Here is a 21,560-nt window from a genome sequence, read left to right as displayed (position 1 = left end):
GAATATTGGCCTATAGTTTTCTTTTTCCATTTTGACTCTTCCTGGTTTAGGTATTAATACCATATTTGTGTCATAGAAGGAATTTGATAAGATCCTATTTTTCAAATAGTTCATGTAATATTGGAATTAATTATTCTTTGAGTGTTTTGATAGATATGCTTATAAATCTGTCTAGTCTAAGGGCTTTTTTCCCTTGGGAGGTTATTTATAGCTTGTTCAATTTCTTTTCCTGAGAGTGAGTTATTTAAATTTTCTAATTCTTGTTCTGTTAACCTGGGTATTTTATATTTTTGTAAATATTCATGTTTATTTTAATGTATTGGTTTTATTGGAATATAGTCGGTAAAATAGTTTCTAACAATTTCTTTTATTTCTTTTTCCAATTTTGTGAATTTTCCTTTTAAAATTTTTTGATGTTGGTGATTTGGTGTTCTTTTTAAAAATCAAATTAGTTAATACTTTTTTTTTTAACAGCTCCTGGATTTATTTAGTGATTCAATAATCTTTTTACTTTGTTTTGTTATTCTTTTTTTTTCAGAACTTTGATTTTGTTTAATTGAGGTTTTAAAATTTGTTAGTTTTCTAGGGTTTTTTTTTGCACACCCAATTCATTGATCTGTTTTTTCTTTTGTTGATGAAAATGTTTAGAGATATAAACTTTCCATGAAAGATTTCTTTGGCTACATCCCAAACTTTTGACATGTCATCTTACTGTTATCATTAACTTTAATGAAATCATTTATTATTTCTATGATTTGTTCTTTGACATACCAATTCCTTAGGATTAAATTATTTAGTCTTCAATCAATTTTTAATACGGTCTTCATTGGATTTTTATTGAATTTTTGTTGTTGTACCATATTCAGTAAAGAGTGTATTTGATATTTATGGTTTTCTGCATTTGTTTATGAAGTTTTTATGTGCTAAACCGAGGTTAATGTTTAATGGTGTCATACACAGCTGAGAAAAAGGCATACTCCTTTTTATGTCCTTGCAGTAATTGCCAGAAATCTATCATTACTAACATTTCTAAAAGTCCATTCAGGTTCTTAACTTCTTTCTTGTTTTTGTTGTTGTTGGGTTTACCTAGGCCTGAGAGGATACATTGAGGTCCCTAATCATCGTATTTTAATATCCATTTCTCTTTGTAATTTGTTTAAACTTTTCCATCAAATATTTATATGCTGTCCTTTGGTGCATACATCTTAAATATTGACATTAATTCATTGTCGATGATACCTCTAAGCATATCCTATTATTCTTTTAGTCTATTTTTACTACTACTTTGTCTAAGATTATGATTGCTACCTCTGTTTTTTTTTTCTTTTGGGGGTTCACCTAAATGATAATAGATTTTGTTCTATCTCCTTATTTTAACTCTGTGTGCATCTTTATATTTTTCTTCTGTTTCATGTAAACAATATGTTGTTGAATTCTCTTTTCTAATCCATGCTACTATCTTCTTCCATTTCATATGTGAGTTCATCCCATTCACATTTGCAGTTATGATAATTAATTGTGTTATTTCTCTCTATCCTACTCTCTTATACTTTTCCTTCTCTTTTCTCTCCATCATGTCTTTCAGATAAGAGAGTCGAGAAAGGAATGTGCTCAGCATTCATGCTTTGTGCAATCAGCTTCCACTCCTCTGACTGTTTCTGCTTACCTCTCCCAGGTTCCAATCATAGGTTCTTATCCTTGTCTTTCCTTTTAAGCCTCTTGTCACAGTCTCCACTCTGAGCTTAGAATTTTGCTAATGACTAATCCCTTCCTGAATTGACCTTCCCTCTTATTCCCCTCTCTCCCATTCCTTCCTGTTTCCTAGTTGAGTTGTATTTCTACAACAAATTCAGTGTGTGTGTGTGTGTGTGTGTGTGTGTGTGTGTGTGTGTTCTATCCTCCTTTGACCAAGTCAAATGAAGATGAAAGTGATGTCCAATTGATGCCTGATTTTTCCTACTCCTTCCTCATTTACATAGATTTTTATTTGCACAGATTTGAGATAAGTTCCCCCACCCTTCCATCCCTTTCCTCCTCCCTTGCTCCCATATTGCAATCCTCATTTTCACTTATTCTTTTAATATCATTAAGACATTACAAAACCACTCCCAGGTCTTATGTATTATTTAACTCCCTTTATTACCCTTGTTGACATTAGGGACTCTTGTTCTCAATTGACACTTAGATCATATTTCTTACTAGAATGTAAAAACTTCATCCTTTTATAGTTCATTGTAATTGCTTATATTTGTCTTTCAATATTTCTCTTGACTCCTGTGTTTGTTTTTCAGAATTTCTACTCAGTTCTGATCTTTTCATCAGGAATGCTTGTAAGTCCTCTGTTTTTCCATTCTAGGATTATACTCAGGTTTGCTGGAAAAAAAATTATTCTTCATTGTAAGCCTATATTTTTTGCCTTTTGGAATACTGTATTACATGCTCTCTGCTCTTTTCTTTGTTCACTGCTAAATCTTATGTGATCCCTAACTGTATTCATTTGGTAATTGAAGTCGTTCTTTCTGGCTTTTTGCACTATTTCTTCTTTGCCTTGGAAGTTCTAAATTTTAGTGATGATGTTTTATTTTGGGGTCTCTTTCAGTAGGTGACTGCTAGTTTTGTTTTTTTTTTTCTTTTTTAACTTTGCCTTCTGGATCTAATAGATCTGGGCAATTGTCTTGCATGATTTCTTGAAATATGATGTCAAAGTTAATTTTAAAAAAAATTTTAGTCTGTCACTTGGGTAAGGTTTTGTACCTCTTATGCTAAACTGTTAGTTCTCTAAGTTTTTCCTCTAAAGCTCTCATTTCTTCCACTTCTATCCTTTTACTCTCATTTTACTTATAATTTTTAACTCTTTTAAAAATTTGTGGTCAAGCTTTTTTTGTAGGTGTTTTGGAATTTTTCTCTTCTAGGTTTATGTCATGGGCATCCCTAGAACCAAAATAACTCTTTGTCATGGGAGTCTGTTTTTAATTCTTCTAGCCTTACTTTCTAGGTTGGAACTTTGTGTTAAGTCTAGGCTCTGAAAACTTTTGGAGGGAATATTATAGCCATGTATGTTCCTGCTCTGTATTTTCTAGTGTTCTGATACTTTGTTCTCCTATTATTTAGTGCCATGTTCTTGAAGGATCTTGGGGCATTTCAGTTTAGGGAGCTTCAAACTTTTAAAAGGCCCTAACTGGTCTGATCTAGAATATAGTTTTTCATTGCCCTCCTGGACTTCCTAGGCTCTAGTCTAGACCATAGTTTGAGTCTAACCAACACAGCTACAGACTTGTCTCTGGATTAGAGCTCCAGTAGACAGTTGCTGGCTTCCATCACTGTTAGCTAGCTAGAAGTCCCTGTAGCCTCAGAAAAACAGAGCTGCTGGCTACCTTATTCTAAGCCTGGAAGAGTGAATTTGGGTATCTTCTCTGAGTTCAGTGACAGAGCTTCAGGCCTACCTTTGTTCCACAGGTCCTGTCTTTATCACCATGTTGTAGGCTGAATTCATGATCTCTGGATAGAGAAAAATGATCTCCTGTATGTTCTCTTTAGATTTCCTGATCACTGTTTATTCTGGTATTCTTCTTAGATCTTTGTTGGAATGTTTTGCGTGAATGGACGTATATAACCTGTGTCAAATTGTTTATTGTTTCAAGGAGGGGGAAAGGGAGGGAGTGAGAGAGAGAATTTAGAACTCAAAATTTTAAGAAAATGAATGTTAAAAGTTGCCTTTAAATATAATTGTTGGAGTAGCTGTGAGGAGAGCTAGGCTTTACTGCTTCCCACTTCACCATCTTTGCTTGTAATTGTACTACTAGGATATTGCTTAATTTTTCCTATCTCATTTGAGAGAATAAAAAAAAATGCATACACACTCCAAAAGCATGTTGATTTCACTTCCAACATATATAGCATAAGTTAGTAACATTTTGCTTTGAACATATCTCACACTTCTTATAGGCCTCTCTTGCTATTTTGGGCCAGTAAAATTTATTTCTTGCTAATCCATGCTTTCTCTTTACTCGGATTTCAAAAATCATCATGTATCTTTGTACTTGTAACCTCAGGGCCTAGCACAGTGCCTGGCACATAGTAGATACTTAATAAGTACCTTATGCCTCAGAAGGCACCCTACTGTTGAGAAAATGGTAGACGTTTAAGCTATGCAACAGAGAACTATATCATATTATGTGGAGCTAAATGTTACTTGTAGGTGCTACCAACATGTTTTGCGTGACTTTATATATATATATATATATATATATATATACATATATATATATATATATATATATATATATATATATATATATATATATAATGGGTATCATTTTTCTTGCCTTTTCAGTGGGTAGAGGAAGAAGTAGAAGGAAGAAGTAATAAATAAAATTAAAATAAATGTAAATTAAAATTTAAAAAGACTCTTCCCATGCCTTCCAGGCTAGCAATGTGGAACACAGAAGTTTTGCCTGCATCTGCCTAAGCCAACACTGATGCATGTGGGGGCCAGCTGATTAAGTCCTTAAAAACCTGTTCACAATTTTTTTAAGCTTTGAAAGGATATTTGATATGTTGATATCAATAATGCTGTGTAGTGTGCCCATGTAGGTATAAGAAATCAATTTTTGGTCTTCAGCTGTGATTTAGGAATATATGACATGGAACCTGAGTCACTTAAAATATTAAAGAGCTGCCTAGAACACTGAGATGTTAAATGATCCAAAAGTTAGTGTGCTTCAAAACCAAGGCCTTGCTGATATCATATCTGCTATTAATTTATTTACTTTGCTAATGTGCTTCTCCTAAATAGACTTGATTAATGCTAAATCTAGAGACTAGATTGGTCATCAAGACCAAGGAAGCATGGGGATAGACCTAGAAAGTAAATTTGAAGTAATCTAATTCTGCCTCCTCATTTTACAGAAGAGGAAAATGAAGCTCAGAGAGATGAAGATAGTTGCCCAAGGTCACCCAGTTAGTAAATGGCAGAACCATGTTCCAATCTCAGTTCCTCAAATTACAAACCCAGGGTCATTTCTGTCTGAGCAAACTGCCTCCTTTAGAAATCAGTAAAAGTGCTAAATTATTGCACTATTTCTTGTATATAGAGATGACAGTATGATTTCATCTAAATAGTATGCATATTGAGTTATTCTTCATGTACTGGGAGTGGATTTGGACAGAACCATCTGCAAGTTTTTGCCTTGTTCCCTTTTTAATCTGCAACTTATATTTTTGTAAGATTAAATCTCCTCTACAAGATCTCCAACCAATCATCTGTCTCGAGGGTGGGGAAATCTACTCCCACAGCTCCTGGTAGTGACGGGACAAAGGAGTCCTTATCTGCCGTTCACACTTTTTGTTTCATAAATCTCCAAAAAATATCAAGGATTGGGCCAGATTGACCTTTCTTACCCTTCTGGTTCTGATTCTTCTTAAAGTACAATCATGATTGACTTAGTGATGATAACATAATTCCTTAAAAACTATTGATAATATCTCTAAATCCCAGAAAATTCCTTAGTTATTTTAGGTTATATGCATTTGGCCCACCTCCGTGAGTACTTCTATCTTCTCTGGGTCAATCAGTCACCTGGCATTTATTAAGTGCTTATTATGTGCCTTACATTGTGCAAAGTGCTGGAGATACTAAGAGTGACAAAACAGTCCCTGCCTTTAAGGAGCTCACATTGTAAAGGAAGACACAATAATCAAACGTTTTGCAAACAAATTACCTCCAGTGTAAATGGAGGGTAATATCAGAAGGAAGACACTTGGAAAGGCCTCCTGCAGAAAGTAGGATCTGAGGTGAGTATTAAAAGAAGCCAGGAGATAGAGGTGAGGAGGGAGAGTATTCTAGGTATAGAGCACAGCCAGGGCAAAGGCCTGGAGTTGGGAGGTGGAGTGTAGGATGTGAGGAACACCAAGATGTCCAGTGTTGCTGGATCATAGTGTATATAGAGGGAAGAAATATGCAGGAAGGGGTCTGGTTGTGAAAAACTGTAAAAGCCAAACAGAATTTGAGGGTCTATAACCATTCCTTCCTGAGACACTGTATGTCACACATTCTTCACAGAGGCCCTTTAAAACTGGCAGTGGTCAATTAACACTTTCAGCTGAATTTCTTCCAGCTGATCTAACACTTTCATTAATCTTTTCACATGCTTTTCTCCTGCCATTTTAAAAATGATGAAATCATCCAGGAATTAAGGTTAAGGGATGATTGATTTGCCCAAGGTCATATAGCTGGTAAGTGGTGAAGTAAGGACTTGATCCCAGGTTTTCTGACTCCAGTATATACAAAAATAATTATAACACCAAATAGAATATGATAAATATATTAGAGGTTAAGAATAAACTCATATTAAGATGATTAATCTGGCAGAAGTGTATGAGGTAGATTGGAGCAGGGAGAAAATAGAGAGACTCAGGAAATTATTGCAGGGGTCCAGGTGAGAAGGGATAAAGGCCTGAAGTAGAGTAAGAATGGAAAAGGAGGAAATTGGGAAATAGGTATTTTAGAGGTAAAATCAGTAAGATTTGGCAACTATTGAACCTGGTAGAGAGAGAAAGGGGTCAAAGATGACACATTCATTTGGGTTGGACTAAATCATCTTTAAAGTTCTGATCTTCTTTAAAGTGTTCTTATTCTTGTTCAAATCCAGCCTCAGACTCTTACTAGTTATATGACCTTGAGCAAATTACTTAGCCTGTGTTTGTCCTAGTTTCTTTAACTATAAAATAATATCTACCCCTAAGGTTTTTATGAGGATCAAATGAAATAATACTTGTAAAGTGCTTAACACAGTGCTTGGCACATTATAGGCACTATATAAATGCTAGATATTATTATTATTATTAATGAATCACCTTTGGTTGACTCAAAAACTGTTAGTCATTGATTCACTTAGAGACAAAGTGGTATTGCAATGTAATCAACATCATAACAATTTATAAAAATATTTTTGGTATCCTAGGGATCTGCTGAACTTTGGGGGAAAGGAAATGTGGGAGGAATGGCTAAGGAATTTCACAAATGTCCTTTTTTATCTACAATATGCTACCTGTACTTGGTCAGTTGGCCGTTTTCATGTTACCAGTCTGTCCCATTAAAGGTTTTTGCCTGGCTCCATAGCCAGAAGCTATATTCCTCCCCTCTAAAGTTGTTATAGCCATATGCAATTGGTCAAAAGAGAATGAGGGAGAGAGTATGGATAGATCAGCACTATTAGGAAGACATCTCAGAGTGCACTGGGGATTGAACTTATGTATGAAAGACAAATTATTACTTTAGATAGATTTAAGGACTATCAACTTGAAGCTACTGAAATATGATAATTGTACTGAATACACTGTTTAATATTATTTTCCTTTGTTAAGGAACTAAAAAAAGTAACTACAGATCTGATAAAGTCCAAGATCACATGTCAGTACAGGGCAGAAGGAGAAGATATCAATCTTACAATAAAGGAACAGCAATTTCAAGAATTACAAGAAAAACTCCGAATGGTATTTAAGCAAAAAAGTGTTCATTTGGCTGATATTCCTTAGCTGCTTTTAAAAAAAAGTTTTGTAACAGCTTATATATCTTAAAACAAACTCATTTCTTTGGAATATGAAATCAGTATGTATAATAGAAATAATTATAGCTAAAATAATTTGGTTCTGTTTTACTCAGTTTCTCAATATCTTTTTTAGTTGAGGTACTCTCTAGATCAGAAGATTTGGTCTTAAGACCACTTTTAAAATTATTGAAGACCACTGCCCCCCACCAAAAAGCTTTTGTTTATGTGAATTATACTTATTAAAATGTCTTAGTATTATTAAAAAAATAGTTTTGATCTTGTAGGCCCACCAAAAGGGTCTTGGGAGTCCCTGGGGTCTGTGGACAACACTTTGAGAACCAGTACCCTGGACTAACAAAATTTCATCATATAAACAATTTAGAAGCCACCAACAGGGTCATACATCTCAGATGTTTCAGTGGTCCAGAGATACTTTTAGGTTTAGGAGGCCCTGCAAACTTTCATTATCAATTGCCATTTTCACCAGGTTATATAGCAGGAAACCTTCTGAATTTCACAGGAGTCAGTACCCTAGGGAAAGAAAATTAGGGGTAAGTGGTATATTATGGGGTGCTAAATGTGTAAATTTCTACAAATTTATTCATCAACCAGTAAATCAAGTGACAGTATATGGTGTTAGATTTTAGGTTGAAATAATGAAAGTTCCTATTTTGAAAATGTGTTAAAAGGATTTTTTTCATAATTATATACCTTTAATTGATAACCTTTGGAATCATTTAAATCTTTAAAGGAAATTGAAGTAAGAAAGAAGGTTAGTGAAAAGGTAACCTTCATGCAAGAAGAAAAACAGGTAAATAATATTTTCATACTTGAAATACAATATTTTTTGTGTCCTTTATTCTGGGAAAGTTTCCATTGGGTTCACTTAGAATTTTTTTGGTGTGAAGTGATGGAACCAATTAATGAACTAATGTTTGAGTGACTACTACGTTTTTGCATTGTGGTAAGCACAATGTAGCACAGGAAAAAACAGATATGGTCTCTGACCTCAAGTAGCTTGTTCTTTGGGTAGGACCTGCTTCATAAAATTAACATGATTTGGTTGTATGACAATTCATTTTTATAATAAACCTAATTGGAGAAAGCAAACCCAAAAGTATATATTGGAGATATTGTTGATTGTTGCCTTGAATTTTGTGATAAGGGTATTTATTTCACTTCTAACCTTTAAATCCAGGTACATGTTGTATCCCTCTAGTGAAATGTAAGCTCTTTGAGGACAGGAACTTTTAAATTTTTGTCTTTGTATCCCAAGAGCCTAGCACAATGCCTTTCACATAGTAGGCACTTAGTAAAGGTTTGTTGAATTCAGTTGAATTCTTAAGTATAAAAGAAGTATGTTTGTTCAAGAAGATTGCTTTAATATATATTTTTATCGTCTCTTTTCCTTGATTTTGAATGATTTTCATGATGTCTCATGTTAGCAGTAATATAGCTTTTTAATAGCATTGGTTATGAGGAGAGTCCAACATAAAAGATTATTTTGTTGTGGAGTTCTTTATATTTCTCATTAGTGTCAAACCTCATTACTTAAACTTTTAGTAACATGTATGAAAAGTAATGTGTAAATGTGCAATCATTTTCAATAGTTTTGTCAAACATAGATCAGATTTTTATGAACTGTTTACAAAGCCCATGTAACTCAGGTCTCTAAATACAATCTACTCACATAGGACTTATTCATTTTTCATTTCTGCTTATAGTTTTAAAAAAACCCTATTAATTTGCCTATGGTGCATTTGTGATCTCCTATAGTAAGCACTTAATAAATTCTTTTTGAGGGATTTTGGATACTCTCTCGAGCAGTACAGGTTACATGTTTTCTCTTATACCACTTTTGTCCAAGTCCTCCCATAAATCTTGTGCAGGGGCTTACTTGCTGAGGCCTTCCCCTAGATCTCTTCATATCATTTGAGTACCAGTAGAGCACTTGGGTCCTATTACTGGTGGGGCATGATAGTTAGACTGTCCATCTGTCAGCCTTTCCTTTTGCTACATAACAGGCTTATCTCCATTTCCAAAAGCACAAGTTTGACCATATCATTCTTCTAGTCAATAAATTCCGATGGCTTATTTTGTTTAGGATAAAATTTAAACTATTCTCTTTGTCATTTAATGTTCTTTTCAACTTGGCTCCAACCTACTATTCCAACCGTACTACACACACCTTTGACATAATACCCTTTCATGTACTCTAAAGCCCATTTAAATTGACTTCTTACTCCAGAGAGATCAAAGAAAGAGAAAAGGATCCAAATGTACAGAAATATTTATTGTGACTTTTTTTTTTCTGGTGAAAAAGAGGGGGAGAGTGAATGGGTGCCTGTCAATAGGAGAATGGCTGAACAAGTAATGGTATATGAATGTGATGAAGCATTATTGTGCTGTAAGGAATGATAAAGGGAACAGTTTCAGAGAAGCCTGGGAAGGCTTATATGAACTGCTGCAGAGTAAAGTGAGCAGAACCAGGAGAATAATTTATTCAATAACAACAATATTGTAAAAATAAGCAACTTTGAAAGACTTAAGAACTCTGGTCAACACAATGACCAACTACAGTTCTAGAGAATTATAATGTAATATGTTACCCACCTCCTGATAGAGAGGTGAAACCCTAGAGGCATTCTTTTTCTGGTTGTAACCAATGCAGGAATTTATTTTGCTTGACTATACATATTTTTACAAAGTCATTTTTTTTCTTTTTTAGTTTTGTGTGTATATGTGTGTGAGGGGAGAGGTAGGAGGAAGAGAAGATAAATTTTGTTGAATTGAAAAAAATTTTAATTAAACAAAAACAAATTGATGTTTTTACTCTTGCTCATGTATGACACTCTTTCCCTTCTCCATGTCTTTGCACCAGCTGTCCCCTCTACTTGCCATGCACACCCTCCTCATCTCAGCCTCCTAGAATCCCTTGTTTTCTCAAGACTAGGCTATTTCATTAGCACCTTCTACTTGATGACTTTTCTGATCCTCACAGGTCCTAGTGTCCTCCCTCAAATCACCTTGCATTTGCTTTGTATACATTTTAAACATACACTTGTATGTTTAAATCCTGTCTTACTATATAGAATGTAAACTCCTTAAAGGTAGGTACCGTTTCATTTTTGTCTTTGAAGCCTCAGTGCTTAGAGCAGTACCTGGCACCTAGTAGGTACTGAATAAATGCTTATTGATTAATACCAATAATATGTAGCTATAACTGAAAAGAGAACAACAGAGGAAAGATGGAACACATTCATCAATAATGTGGCAGCTGGTGGTAGAGTTAATAGAGCTCTGAGCCTGGAGTCAGGAAGACCTGAGTTCAAATCCAGCCTCAGATACTTAATAGCTGTGTGACCCTGAGCAAGTTACTTAACCACTGTCTGCCTCAGTTTCTTCAGCTCTAAAATGGGGATCAGTAATAGCACCTACCTCATAGGATTGTCAAGATCAAATAAGATAATATTCATAAAGAGCTTAGCACAGTTCCTGGCATGTAGTAGGTGCATGTTCCCTTCCTCTCCCTCTCTGTCCCCATTCTATAATTAATTATTTTTTCATCAATGATAAGGGAATGGTATTTAGTATGTTAGTCTCTAGTTTGGTATATGACAAAGTGAAATTGGTACTAATGGAGATAAAGATAGGAAGAACAGTTGGAACAGACCTAGTACACACAAAAGAAATCTGTGCTGTGGAAGTCATGATTTTGAAAGTATCAAAGGCTCGATTTCCAGGATATCTGAAAGAGGAGAAGGTAATGAATGATTGGGAAGAAAATCAATGATAATACTGTATATTTTTAAAGGCAGTAGAGTAACTACTATAACTACAGATCCATATGCCTACTTTCACATCTTTATAAAATCTTTCCTTTGTGAAATTAGCAGATGGAAACAAGAAGGCATATCACAAATAGTCATGATTGACAGTAGACTTGGGAGATGGGCAGAGTCAAGATGTTGGAGTAAGAGGAAGAAGCACAACCTAGTTCTCTACCATATCTCCTCCACAGAAAAAATGCCCCAGACTGAATTGTGATTGCGAACGACAAGAAAATGTCCCACTGAGTCATTTTTCTGGCCTTGGGTAGCTTAGGGAAGTAGGTTCTCAGACACTAGGAACAAAATCTGGCCAGGAGTAAGTGATGTGCAGCATTTCAACACCTAGGTATAGAAGGAGGGTCAAGACTGGGCACCAGGGTAGGAAGCACAGGGCAGAAAGAGATCACAGGGGATTTCTGAATGGGCTCAGAGTATTGGAAAGGTGCTATTTAGCAGCTCTCTTGCCCCCTACCCAGGTCTGGATCACAGATCCAGGGTGGAGAGGAACAGTTGAAAACATGGACCCTAGCCGTGTGGATCTAATCCCAAGAGCAAAGAAGGGGCTCAGTTCTAGGTTCTAGCCCAGTTTGAAACTACAGTGAAATAATCAGGGCAGGGTTTCAGAAGGAGAGCCTGCAGTTCAGTTGATCTGAACCTGGTGAGTCTCCCAGCAGGCTAGTCTAACTTAGTCTAGCAGTAGTCTACTAAAATCAGCCATGGACAAGCCAAAATACCCAAATTTGGGTAGGGAGGCCTTGTTCTGGTTCACATCATTGGCAGCTTTGAAGACTTGCATGTTCCCAGCCTGAGCTATGAAAGTAGCTATGAAAGACCTAAAAGGACATTAATTTAAGCTAGGCATCATCCTTCTCCCCTTTGCCTTAACGTGTGCAGAGTGCAACATTAACATAAAGTCCAAAGTTAAGGAGTAGGTTGGAAGAATGAGCATAAATCAGGCTACATTTTCACTGTAACATGGTTGAAGGGTATAGAGAATATGTCATATCCCACAATGCTAATTCTAAAAAAAAGTTTTGACTTGATAAAATATTGCTTTTAATGCTATCAAATTATAGCTTAAATCCTTGGTAAGGTAAAATATAGCCTTAAATGCTATCCTCCAGCAAGGTGCCTTCCATGTATATGCTAAAATTATACAAGATTTACTGATTTATATACCGAAAGAAAAATTTGATTAAATTATCCCTGATTATTAGTATAAAGCAAGGCATAAAATAGGGAGATGCATTCTTTTCAAAAGATATTTGCCACAGTTTTGGAAACTGTGCTGAGTCCAAAAGGAATGGCAATTCCTTATGAATTGTGAAGTCTTCTAGATAGTCCTGTCTGAGAATTCTATTGTGATGATTATTTTAAACCCCAAAATATTATAGAACCTTCTTACTGATAATTCAGGAGAACTCAGTTTTCATTGAAGATTTATTGAAATATAGTGTCTAGGATTTTTAAAAATTATGTTTTTATGGAGTTTAATTATTCTTAAATTATCTCTCAATCCTTTTTTTAGGTCACTTGTTTTTGGTGTCAGGCGTCTTATATTTTCTTTCATTATTTAAATATTTTTATTTTTATATTAATATTATTGTCTCATGGAGTTACTGGTTTCTCTTTGGTTATTCTAATACCTAGAGATTCCATTTCTTTGGTAAAGTTCACCACTGTTTTCTTCTGAAGTATTTAATCTCCTTCCAGTTTGTTCCTCAAGAATTTTTAAAAAATTATCTCCTGCGCATTTCTTCCAAGTAGTCACATAGTCATTATGGGAAAACCCATTTTCCCTCTTCTGCTTCCATTTATTATGGAGTTAAATTTTCAACAATGTTTATACAGTTTGATTTTTAAAAAAAATTTACTCATCTCTCCAGCTTCAATTCCTGAATTACAGCTTTGTGCCAGGGTCAGTTTCCACCCCCTGCTGTAATTTTAGGTGGGATGGTTGATCCTGCTTTTTGACCATCAGTATCATCTTTCATTCTTTTTTTTTTTTTGAGGCAATAGAGGTTAAGTGACTTCCCCAGGGTCACATATCCAGTAAGTATCTGAGGTCACATTTGAACACAGCTCCTCCTGACTCCCCGGACAGCACACTATCCACTGTGCCAACCAACTGTCCCCTTCATCAGTATCATCTTTTACCCTAGAACTGCAGAAAAAAAAACAAGCAAGAAACCCAGGGACAATAGGAAAGAGGGGCCCTCCAAGAAAGGCAACTGCCAACATAACCAGAGACAAGACACCTAAGTCTTAAAGCCTCCATCTGTTACTTGTGTAAGATGTTGAATCTCCTGTATTAAGTTGTTTATTCTCCTTCCAAGTCTTTCCTTTTTAGAGTTCTCATTTCTTTTCCCATCTTTTCATCCTTTCATTCAGTGTTTCCATTTACCTTGTGGCCAAGCTTCATTTCTGTTTGAGGCTTTGCTTGTAGATGTTACAAAGTTATCCTTTTCTTTTGAGTTTGTGTCCTGGACATCTTTGGAGCTGGTGCCTTCTTCTGTTTACTCATTGTTAAGCTTAGTTGCTGAATTGGAACTTTTTTTCCCCCAATTCTAGACTCTACACATCTGGGGAAGGGTGTGGGGGGGTGTTTCTTCCTGATCTGTATTATCTGGTATTCTGCTGCAGCTTTCTTTTGGTATTGAGTATTCAAGGATCTCAGGGGCTAGAGGGAATTTTTCAGTTGATGAGATCACAGATCCATTTGAATATTTGATGCAAATTTTTTCATTCTACAGTTTCCCTTTTTCTATCTTCATTGATTTTGTTTGTGTATGAGATTTATATTATTATATAATATGATGTATACTTTGTCTTTTCTGATTTCCATTCCTTATTTGGCTAAAAATTCTCCCTCTAGCTATCAAGGGTAATTTCTGTCATTCTCCTTTACTTTTTGAAAAAACGATGAAAACTTTTACATTTTGGTTGACTGTTTATTTCGAATTTATTGTGGTGTATGGTGTAAAATCCTAGTTGAAGCCTAACTTCTGTCAAAAAGCTTTCTTTTAAGGGCAGCTAGGTGGTGCAGTGGATAGAGCACCAGTTCCGGATTCAGGAGGACCTGAGTTCAAATCCAGCCTCAGACACATAACACTAGCTGTGTGACCCTGGGCAAGTCACTTAACCCCATTGCTTAGCCAAAAAAAAAAGCTTTCTTTTGGTTTATTTTTAAATATATTTTCATGTTTTCTTTAAGTACTTCCTAATAACATGTAAGAAAATTTAACATCTTATTTTCTTTAAAAAATTGAGTTTCAGTTCTTTCCTTCTTTAAGAAGGTAAGCAATTTAATATTGACTATACATGTGAAGTTATGCAAAACATATTTCTATGTTAGCTATGTTGTGAAAGAAAACTGGCAAAAATACACAAGAAAAAATAAAGTAAACAAAGTATACTTTGGTTTGTGTTCAGAGTTCATCAGTTCTTTCTCTGAAAATGGATAGCATTTTTCCTTTGTGGGTCCTTTGGAATTGCCTAAGATTATTGTCTTGACCAGAGTAACTAAGTCTTTCATGGTTGCTCTTCCTTACAATATTACTGTTACTGTGTACAATGTTCTCCTGATTCTCACTTCACTTTGCTTGCATTCATATAAGCCTTCCCAGATTTTTCTGAAACCATCCTGCTCATCATTTCTTTTTTAAAAAAATTTCCCACTTAAAAGTATTTTATTTTTTCAAATTAAATGTAAAGATAGTTTTCAACATTCACTTTTATAAGATTTTGAGTTCGAAATTTTTTCTCCTTCCCTTCCTTCCCTTCCCCTCCCCGAGACAGCAAACAATGTGATATAGGCTATACATATACATTCATATTAAACATATTTCCACATTAGCCATGTTGTGGAAGAAGAATCAGAACAAAAGGGAAAAACCACAAGAAAGAAAAAACAACAACAACAAAAAAGAGAAAATATATGCCTTGATCTGCATTCAGACTCCATAATTCTTTTCTGGATGTGGATAGCATTTTCCATCATGAGTCTTTTGAAATTGTCTTTGATCACTGTATTGCTGAGAAGAGCTAAGTCTATCAAAGTTGATCATCGCACAATGTTGCTGTTAACTGTGTACAATGTTCTGGTTCTGCTCACTTCACTCAGCATCAGTTCACGTAAGTCTTTCCAGGTTTTTCTGAACCCTGCTTGCTCATCATTTCTTATAGCACAATAGTTCCATTACATTCATATACCACAACTTGTTTAGCCATTCCCCAATTGATGGACATCCCCTTTTCCAATTCTTGGCTGCCACAAAAAGAGTTGCTATAAATATTTTTGTATATGTGGGTCCTTTTGGAGCAGCTCGTACATAGAGCACCAGCCCTGGATTCAGGAGGACCTGAGTTCAAATCCAGCCTCAGACACATAACACTTATTAGCAGTGTGACCCTGGGCAAGTCACTTAACCCTATTGCCTGATCTCCCCCCCCAAATTAAAAAAACCAACAACAAGTGGGTCCTTTTCCCTTTTCTTTCATCTTTTTGGGATACAGACCTAGTAGTGGCATTGCAGGTCAAAGAGTATGCACCATTTTATTGCTCTTTGGGCATAGTTCCAAATAGTTCTCCAGAATGGTTGAATCAGTTCACAACTCTACCAACAGTGCATTAGTGACCCAATTTTTCCACATCCCCTTCAACATTTGTCATTTTCTTTTTGTGTCATTTTAGCAAATCTGATAGGTCTGAGGTGCTATCTCAGAGCTGTTTTAATGCACATTTCTAATCAGTAGTAATTTAGGGCATTTTTTCTTGTGACTATTAACACCTTTGATTTCTTTTTCTGAAAACTGCCTGTTTATATCCTTTGACCATGTATCAACTGAAGAATGGCTCTTATTTTTATAAACTTGGCCCAATTTTCCATGAGGCCTTAATCAGAGAAACTTGCTGAAATTTCCCAACCCCACCCCGCCCCAGTTTCCTGTTTTCCTTCTAATTTTGGCAGCATTAGTTTTGTTTGTGTAAAAGCTTTTTAATTTCATGTAATCAAAATTATCCATTTATGTCCTGTGATCCTCTCTATCTCTTGTTTGGTCATAAATTCTTCCCTTGTCCATAGATCTGACAGGTACATTTTCCCATGCTCCCCTAATTTGCTTATGTTATCACCCTTCATGTCTAAACCATGTATCCATTTTGACCTTATCTTGGTATGTGGTATGACATGTTGGTCTATGCCTGGTTTTTGCCAAGCTGCTAGAAAATATTTTAAAGAAACTTATTGTAATAAAAATAAATTTTGATAACATACCTATGGTGTTTATATTTTATAATGTTCATAATATATATTTTTTATTTAAAAGGGAATCATCAGTTCTTTTGAACATATTCAACAGTTACTTCAGCGACAGACTCAAAATAATATCAGAATGGAGGCAGAGTTAAAAGCACTGCAAGACAATAATCAGGTCAGATTTTTGTTCATTATGCTTCTCTGCTAATGAATCCTATCTTGTTTATATACACACGATAAAAGTTCAGAGGTCATTTTGAATTTTAACATGGGGTGTTAAACATACTATTAGTAACTCAAGAACAGACTCTATTTCATCATCTAGGTCATTGAGTCACATTTTAAATGATAGAAGGCAGCATGATGTAGTGGAGAGAATTCTGCAGTTGGAGCTAGTGGATGTTAGGTTTGACTTTTTTTGCCCCTTATGATCTGTGTCAGAAGGAACTTCAACCCTTTGGGCCTGTCCTCATCTACAAAAGGAAAGTGTTGTTCTAGATGACTAAGATCCCTTCCTGCTTTCAATCTCTGATTTTGAGCCTAGGTATTATTTGCTTTCTGTAGATGTTCAGTTGAAAAGTCTTAGACCGATAACTTTTTTTTAGGAATATTTTTCTATCCATTGTATCTCTTCCTAACAACAGTATGTTCAAAATAGTTTCCCTACCTTATTTATGAGTATAATGGCTGTTTTATCAGGACGGACTCAAAGGCCAGAATTAGAATTTTCTGTTTCTGTTTCAGAAAGAGATTGAATTATTAAAAGGACAATTTGTGAACACTTAGGAAAGGAAAAGGATCACTAAGATTCAGGATGTGTTTATGAAGAACAAATTGTGCTATCCTCAGTGCCTATTCTTTTGTAACAGGATTACTGCTAATCATCTATCAGATGAATTCTGTGAAAGTGACATATCCTAATTTCATCAAGGCCTTTCATTACTAAGTTTCTCATGTTACTCTTCTAGTGGACAACTAGAATGACCTAGATCAGATAATAGAATTAGTTGAGTTCGTTGGTGATGAGTCAAATCCAAAGTGTTTTGTTCAATGGATCAGTTTCAACCAGGGAGTGAGTGGGTCTCTAATGGAGTATCCCTTAAAATTATAGGATTTTGTCATTGATTTTATTTTATTCAAATTGTTTATCAGTGGCTTATATGAAAGCATAGAAAGCATTACTTTCCAAATTGGCAGGTGGTCTGAGCCTGTGAGGATCCCTAAGATATTTGATCACAGAATCAGGAGCCACAAAGGTCTGCCTAGGTCAGAACTATGAACTGTAGCTAATAAAGTGAAATCTAATAATGATAAAAAATGTAAGTCCTACACTTGAGTTCAAAAAGTCAACTGCACAAGTATAGAATGGGCAATATGTGGTCAGCCAGAATTTTATGTAAAAAAAGATCTAGAGGTATTAGTTGATTTTAAGCTTGATAAGAGTTATATTTGAAATGTCAGACTAAAAGATCCTAGGTTGCATTAATAGAAATATTCTCCCAAGGCAGCGATATGGTAGTCTCTAGTCAGATCACACCTGAATTATTTTGTAACTAGGATTAAAGTATGGAAGTTATAGGGGGACAGATTTTGTTCAACATAACTAAAAACTTACCAACAGAGCTATCTAAATGTCTCTGCTTATCTCTAACCTCTCAAACTGGATGTCCATTAAACATCTTAAACTCATTATCTTTTCCCCCTAAATCCTCTCCCCCTTCCTCTCTCTATTACTGGAGAGGGCAGCACCATCCTTCCAGTTCCTCAGGCTTGCAACCTAGGAGTCTTCCTTGATTCCCCTGTCTCTCACTCCCCAAATCTAGTCTATTGGCAAGGCCTGTTATTTCACCCTTGCAACATCTCTTGAATATGCCCTCTTCTCTCCTCTAACACTGCCCTCACCCAGGTGCAGGCCCTTATCACCTCAAACCTCGACTGCTGCAGTAGTTTGCTGAAGGGTCTGCTTGCCTCATCTCTTCTCACTCCAGTCCATCCTCCATTTGGCCACCAAAATGATTTTCCTAAAACACAAGTCCCATCATGTCATCCCACTACTCAAAACTCCAGTGGCTCTCTGTCCTCCAAGATCAAATACAAAATACTCTTTTTGGCTTTCACATCCCTTCATAATCTAGCCCTCTCCTACCTTTCTAGTGTTCTTACATTTCACCCTGTCACGTACTCTTTAATCCACTAACACTTGCCTCCTGGCTGTTCCACAAACAAAACATTCCATCTTTCAGCCCTGCACATTTTCTTTGACTATCCCTCATGCCTATAATTCTCTCCCTCCTCACGTAGGCACTTAATAACTGTTGCTTGCTTGATTGATATGGAATGATATGCCTCAGGTATAGTAAGTTCCCCAATATGACCATTATAGGAAAGTTTTGGATGGGATTCCTGATTTCAGCAGAGCCTATAGTGAATGTCCCCTGAGAACTTGGATTCAAAGGTTCTATGATTCATCGTGTCCAGCTTGCTTATTTTCTAGATGAAGCAGTTGAGGCCCCAGGAGGTACATTGGCTTGTTCAGGGTGACACTATAAGTTAGAGGCAGACTCAGAATCACAGTGAAGCTCTTTAGATGCCCAAGTTAATGCTTTTCCCATTAAATGATGCTGTGGACATATAGTCTCTTAGTCCTACCAGACTGGTCAACGTAGGATAGCATTTTTCTTAGATCAGTGATACTTAGATGATCCCTCTTGAACTTCATGTCACTCTTTCTGCATTCCATAGTCATAAGTCTTAAAGCCATAAGTCTAGGAAATTTTTATAATACTATACTTTTATACAGGAGTAATTTGCCTCTTTTAGTTGATGGTAGATGTAACTCTAGAGTCATATAACTGTGAATATCCCTGTCTTATATAAACTAAATACATCTTTCTTGGTCCAGCACCCCTCCATAAGCCTTGATAGGCTTGTGTAGTATGGGGTGTAATAATATATTAATGTTAGAATGACACTGTGGATTGTGCTGTCATGTGTCTCAAGTGTTTTGCTCAAAGGGAACTCTAATTCCACCTGTACTAAAAGGGGTCATTACTCTTGATAATAGCCTACTGTTTCCTGGTGCTCTGTATTCATGCTGCCATCTATCTTGCTTTTTTAGCCATTCAGTTTACTAGTGCTGAGACATAAATCCCCATGATGGATAAAATTTTACTCAAAAATGTTTTTAAATTATAAGTTTATAGATAACTATATGTACTACAGTTCCTATAGAGATACCATGTACATGTGTGTATATATATATATATGCTATATGTATATATAACTATATGTAACTAATTGCAGTTACTATAGTTAAGTTTTTTAAGTGTAGTTTTCAATAAGATAATATACTTCTAGTTGCTGTTAAGTGAAACTTGTAGTAGGCTATGTTTAGACCATTATAATATGAAGTAGAAGTGAGGCTGTTTTAACTTCTGGTTTATTCAAGTATAAGTAATCTTGAATAATTCATAAAGATATCTTAAATTCAAATATGACATAGTCTTAAAAAAAGACAGACAGATAACAATAATGACTTAACTACTTAATTAGATTATTTCCTTTAGTAACCTTTGTTTTCCTTTATTATTTCTGACCTTGATTTCTGAATTTCATATGTCATAGTAATTGCATAGCTGACACTGAATATGACCCACATATATGTATGTATATTTGTATGCATATATATTTATATACATACACATATATGAACATATATGGATATGGATGAGGCAGAAAAGAACAATCTGAGATCAGTAATCGTTCCTACACAGCACACCTGGAAAGTTTGTATTTAGGTATGTCAAAAAAATAGAGTTTGATTTGCTTTTTTCCATCGGAACCAACTAAAATACTAAAATACAAATAAATTGTATACAACATTTCAAAGTACATTCACATTAATGACATCATTTGAGCTTTAAAATAATCCTGTGAGAGGTAAGTAGAGCAGTTATTGCATTTTATAAATGAGAAAATTGAGACATTAAGTGACTTGTCTGTGATCATAGAACTATTAAGTTGCAAAGATGGGTCAAACCTAGATCTGCTGAATAAAAGCTCAGTTCTTCAGGAAATACTTTGTTTCAGACAAGATAGCTGGGTTTCTAAAACTTCCACAATGACAGTGATGGCCACTGAACTATATGTAGAATCTCCCTGGGATTGCAAATACCTTTACTTTGCTGTGCCCTTTTAACACTGGAGAAAGGGAACAGTATTTATAATTTCCTTCATTTACAAGTAGAAATAAGAAAATACCTATCATGGAAAATTACTAATGAAATAACATACAAAATTGTACTAGTGATTCTGTTCACTTTGAGATTTTTCCTGTAAGTTTGGCTCTAAGCATCTATCTTCTTCCTTCATTGAACTGTATTGTGTTAATGAAATTCAAAGCATGGATTTGGTCATTCTATGGTCTAGGAGCTGAGCTCTGTTCTGTGGCCACAAACTGCTGGCAGCCACTTTTCAAATGCCATTTCTTGCCAGGGAAGATACACAAGCAAGTGGATAGATCAATACAAATCTATCCCTGTTAGGGAAGAAACAAAGAACAACAACAAAAAACAAAACCAGTTCAAAGTATAGCACATGGTTAATCAACAAAATCAACACATACAAAAGAATCTTGACTAGATAATCTCTTATATGGTGGTCCATTTTTTTTAATGTTAAGTAACAACAATTTCTGCAATCAGAGTTCTGTTTTTGTTTTACAAAGTGTATATTTGTTGATGACTTCAAATGTGATTTCTAGTTGCATTCTAACTAACTGGTGGGTTGATGGCAGATATTACTTTTGCTACTTCCTTTCTATCTCTTATCCACTGACATAAGATTTCTATTCCCACAGTGACAAATATTACAGCAGGAGAATGATAGCAAGCCTAGGAAATATAGCCTGGTCTAGTAATAGG

The 21,560-nt window shown here is 35.3% G+C and overlaps 1 protein-coding gene across 1 annotated transcript in view; it reads left to right on the top strand.

Moving 5' to 3' along the window:
* CCDC73 (coiled-coil domain containing 73) overlaps window positions 1–21,560 on the top strand; it is a 143,539-nt gene that overhangs the window by 96,084 nt on the left and 25,895 nt on the right. Inside the window, exons 11-13 of the mRNA XM_078148873.1 lie at window positions 7,366–7,494; window positions 8,302–8,361; window positions 16,709–16,813. Of these exons, the coding sequence (XP_078004999.1) occupies window positions 7,366–7,494; window positions 8,302–8,361; window positions 16,709–16,813 (294 nt within the window). The remainder of the gene's footprint in view (window positions 1–7,365; window positions 7,495–8,301; window positions 8,362–16,708; window positions 16,814–21,560) is intronic.

This window comes from Phascolarctos cinereus, unplaced genomic scaffold, assembly GCF_003287225.1.
Source record: "Phascolarctos cinereus isolate Bilbo 61053 unplaced genomic scaffold, phaCin_HiC Scaffold_9;HRSCAF=440, whole genome shotgun sequence".
NCBI classification, from domain to species: domain Eukaryota; kingdom Metazoa; phylum Chordata; class Mammalia; order Diprotodontia; family Phascolarctidae; genus Phascolarctos; species Phascolarctos cinereus.
The sequence above is the reverse complement of the archived record's forward strand: the minus strand, read 5'-3'. Positions and strand labels throughout refer to the sequence as shown.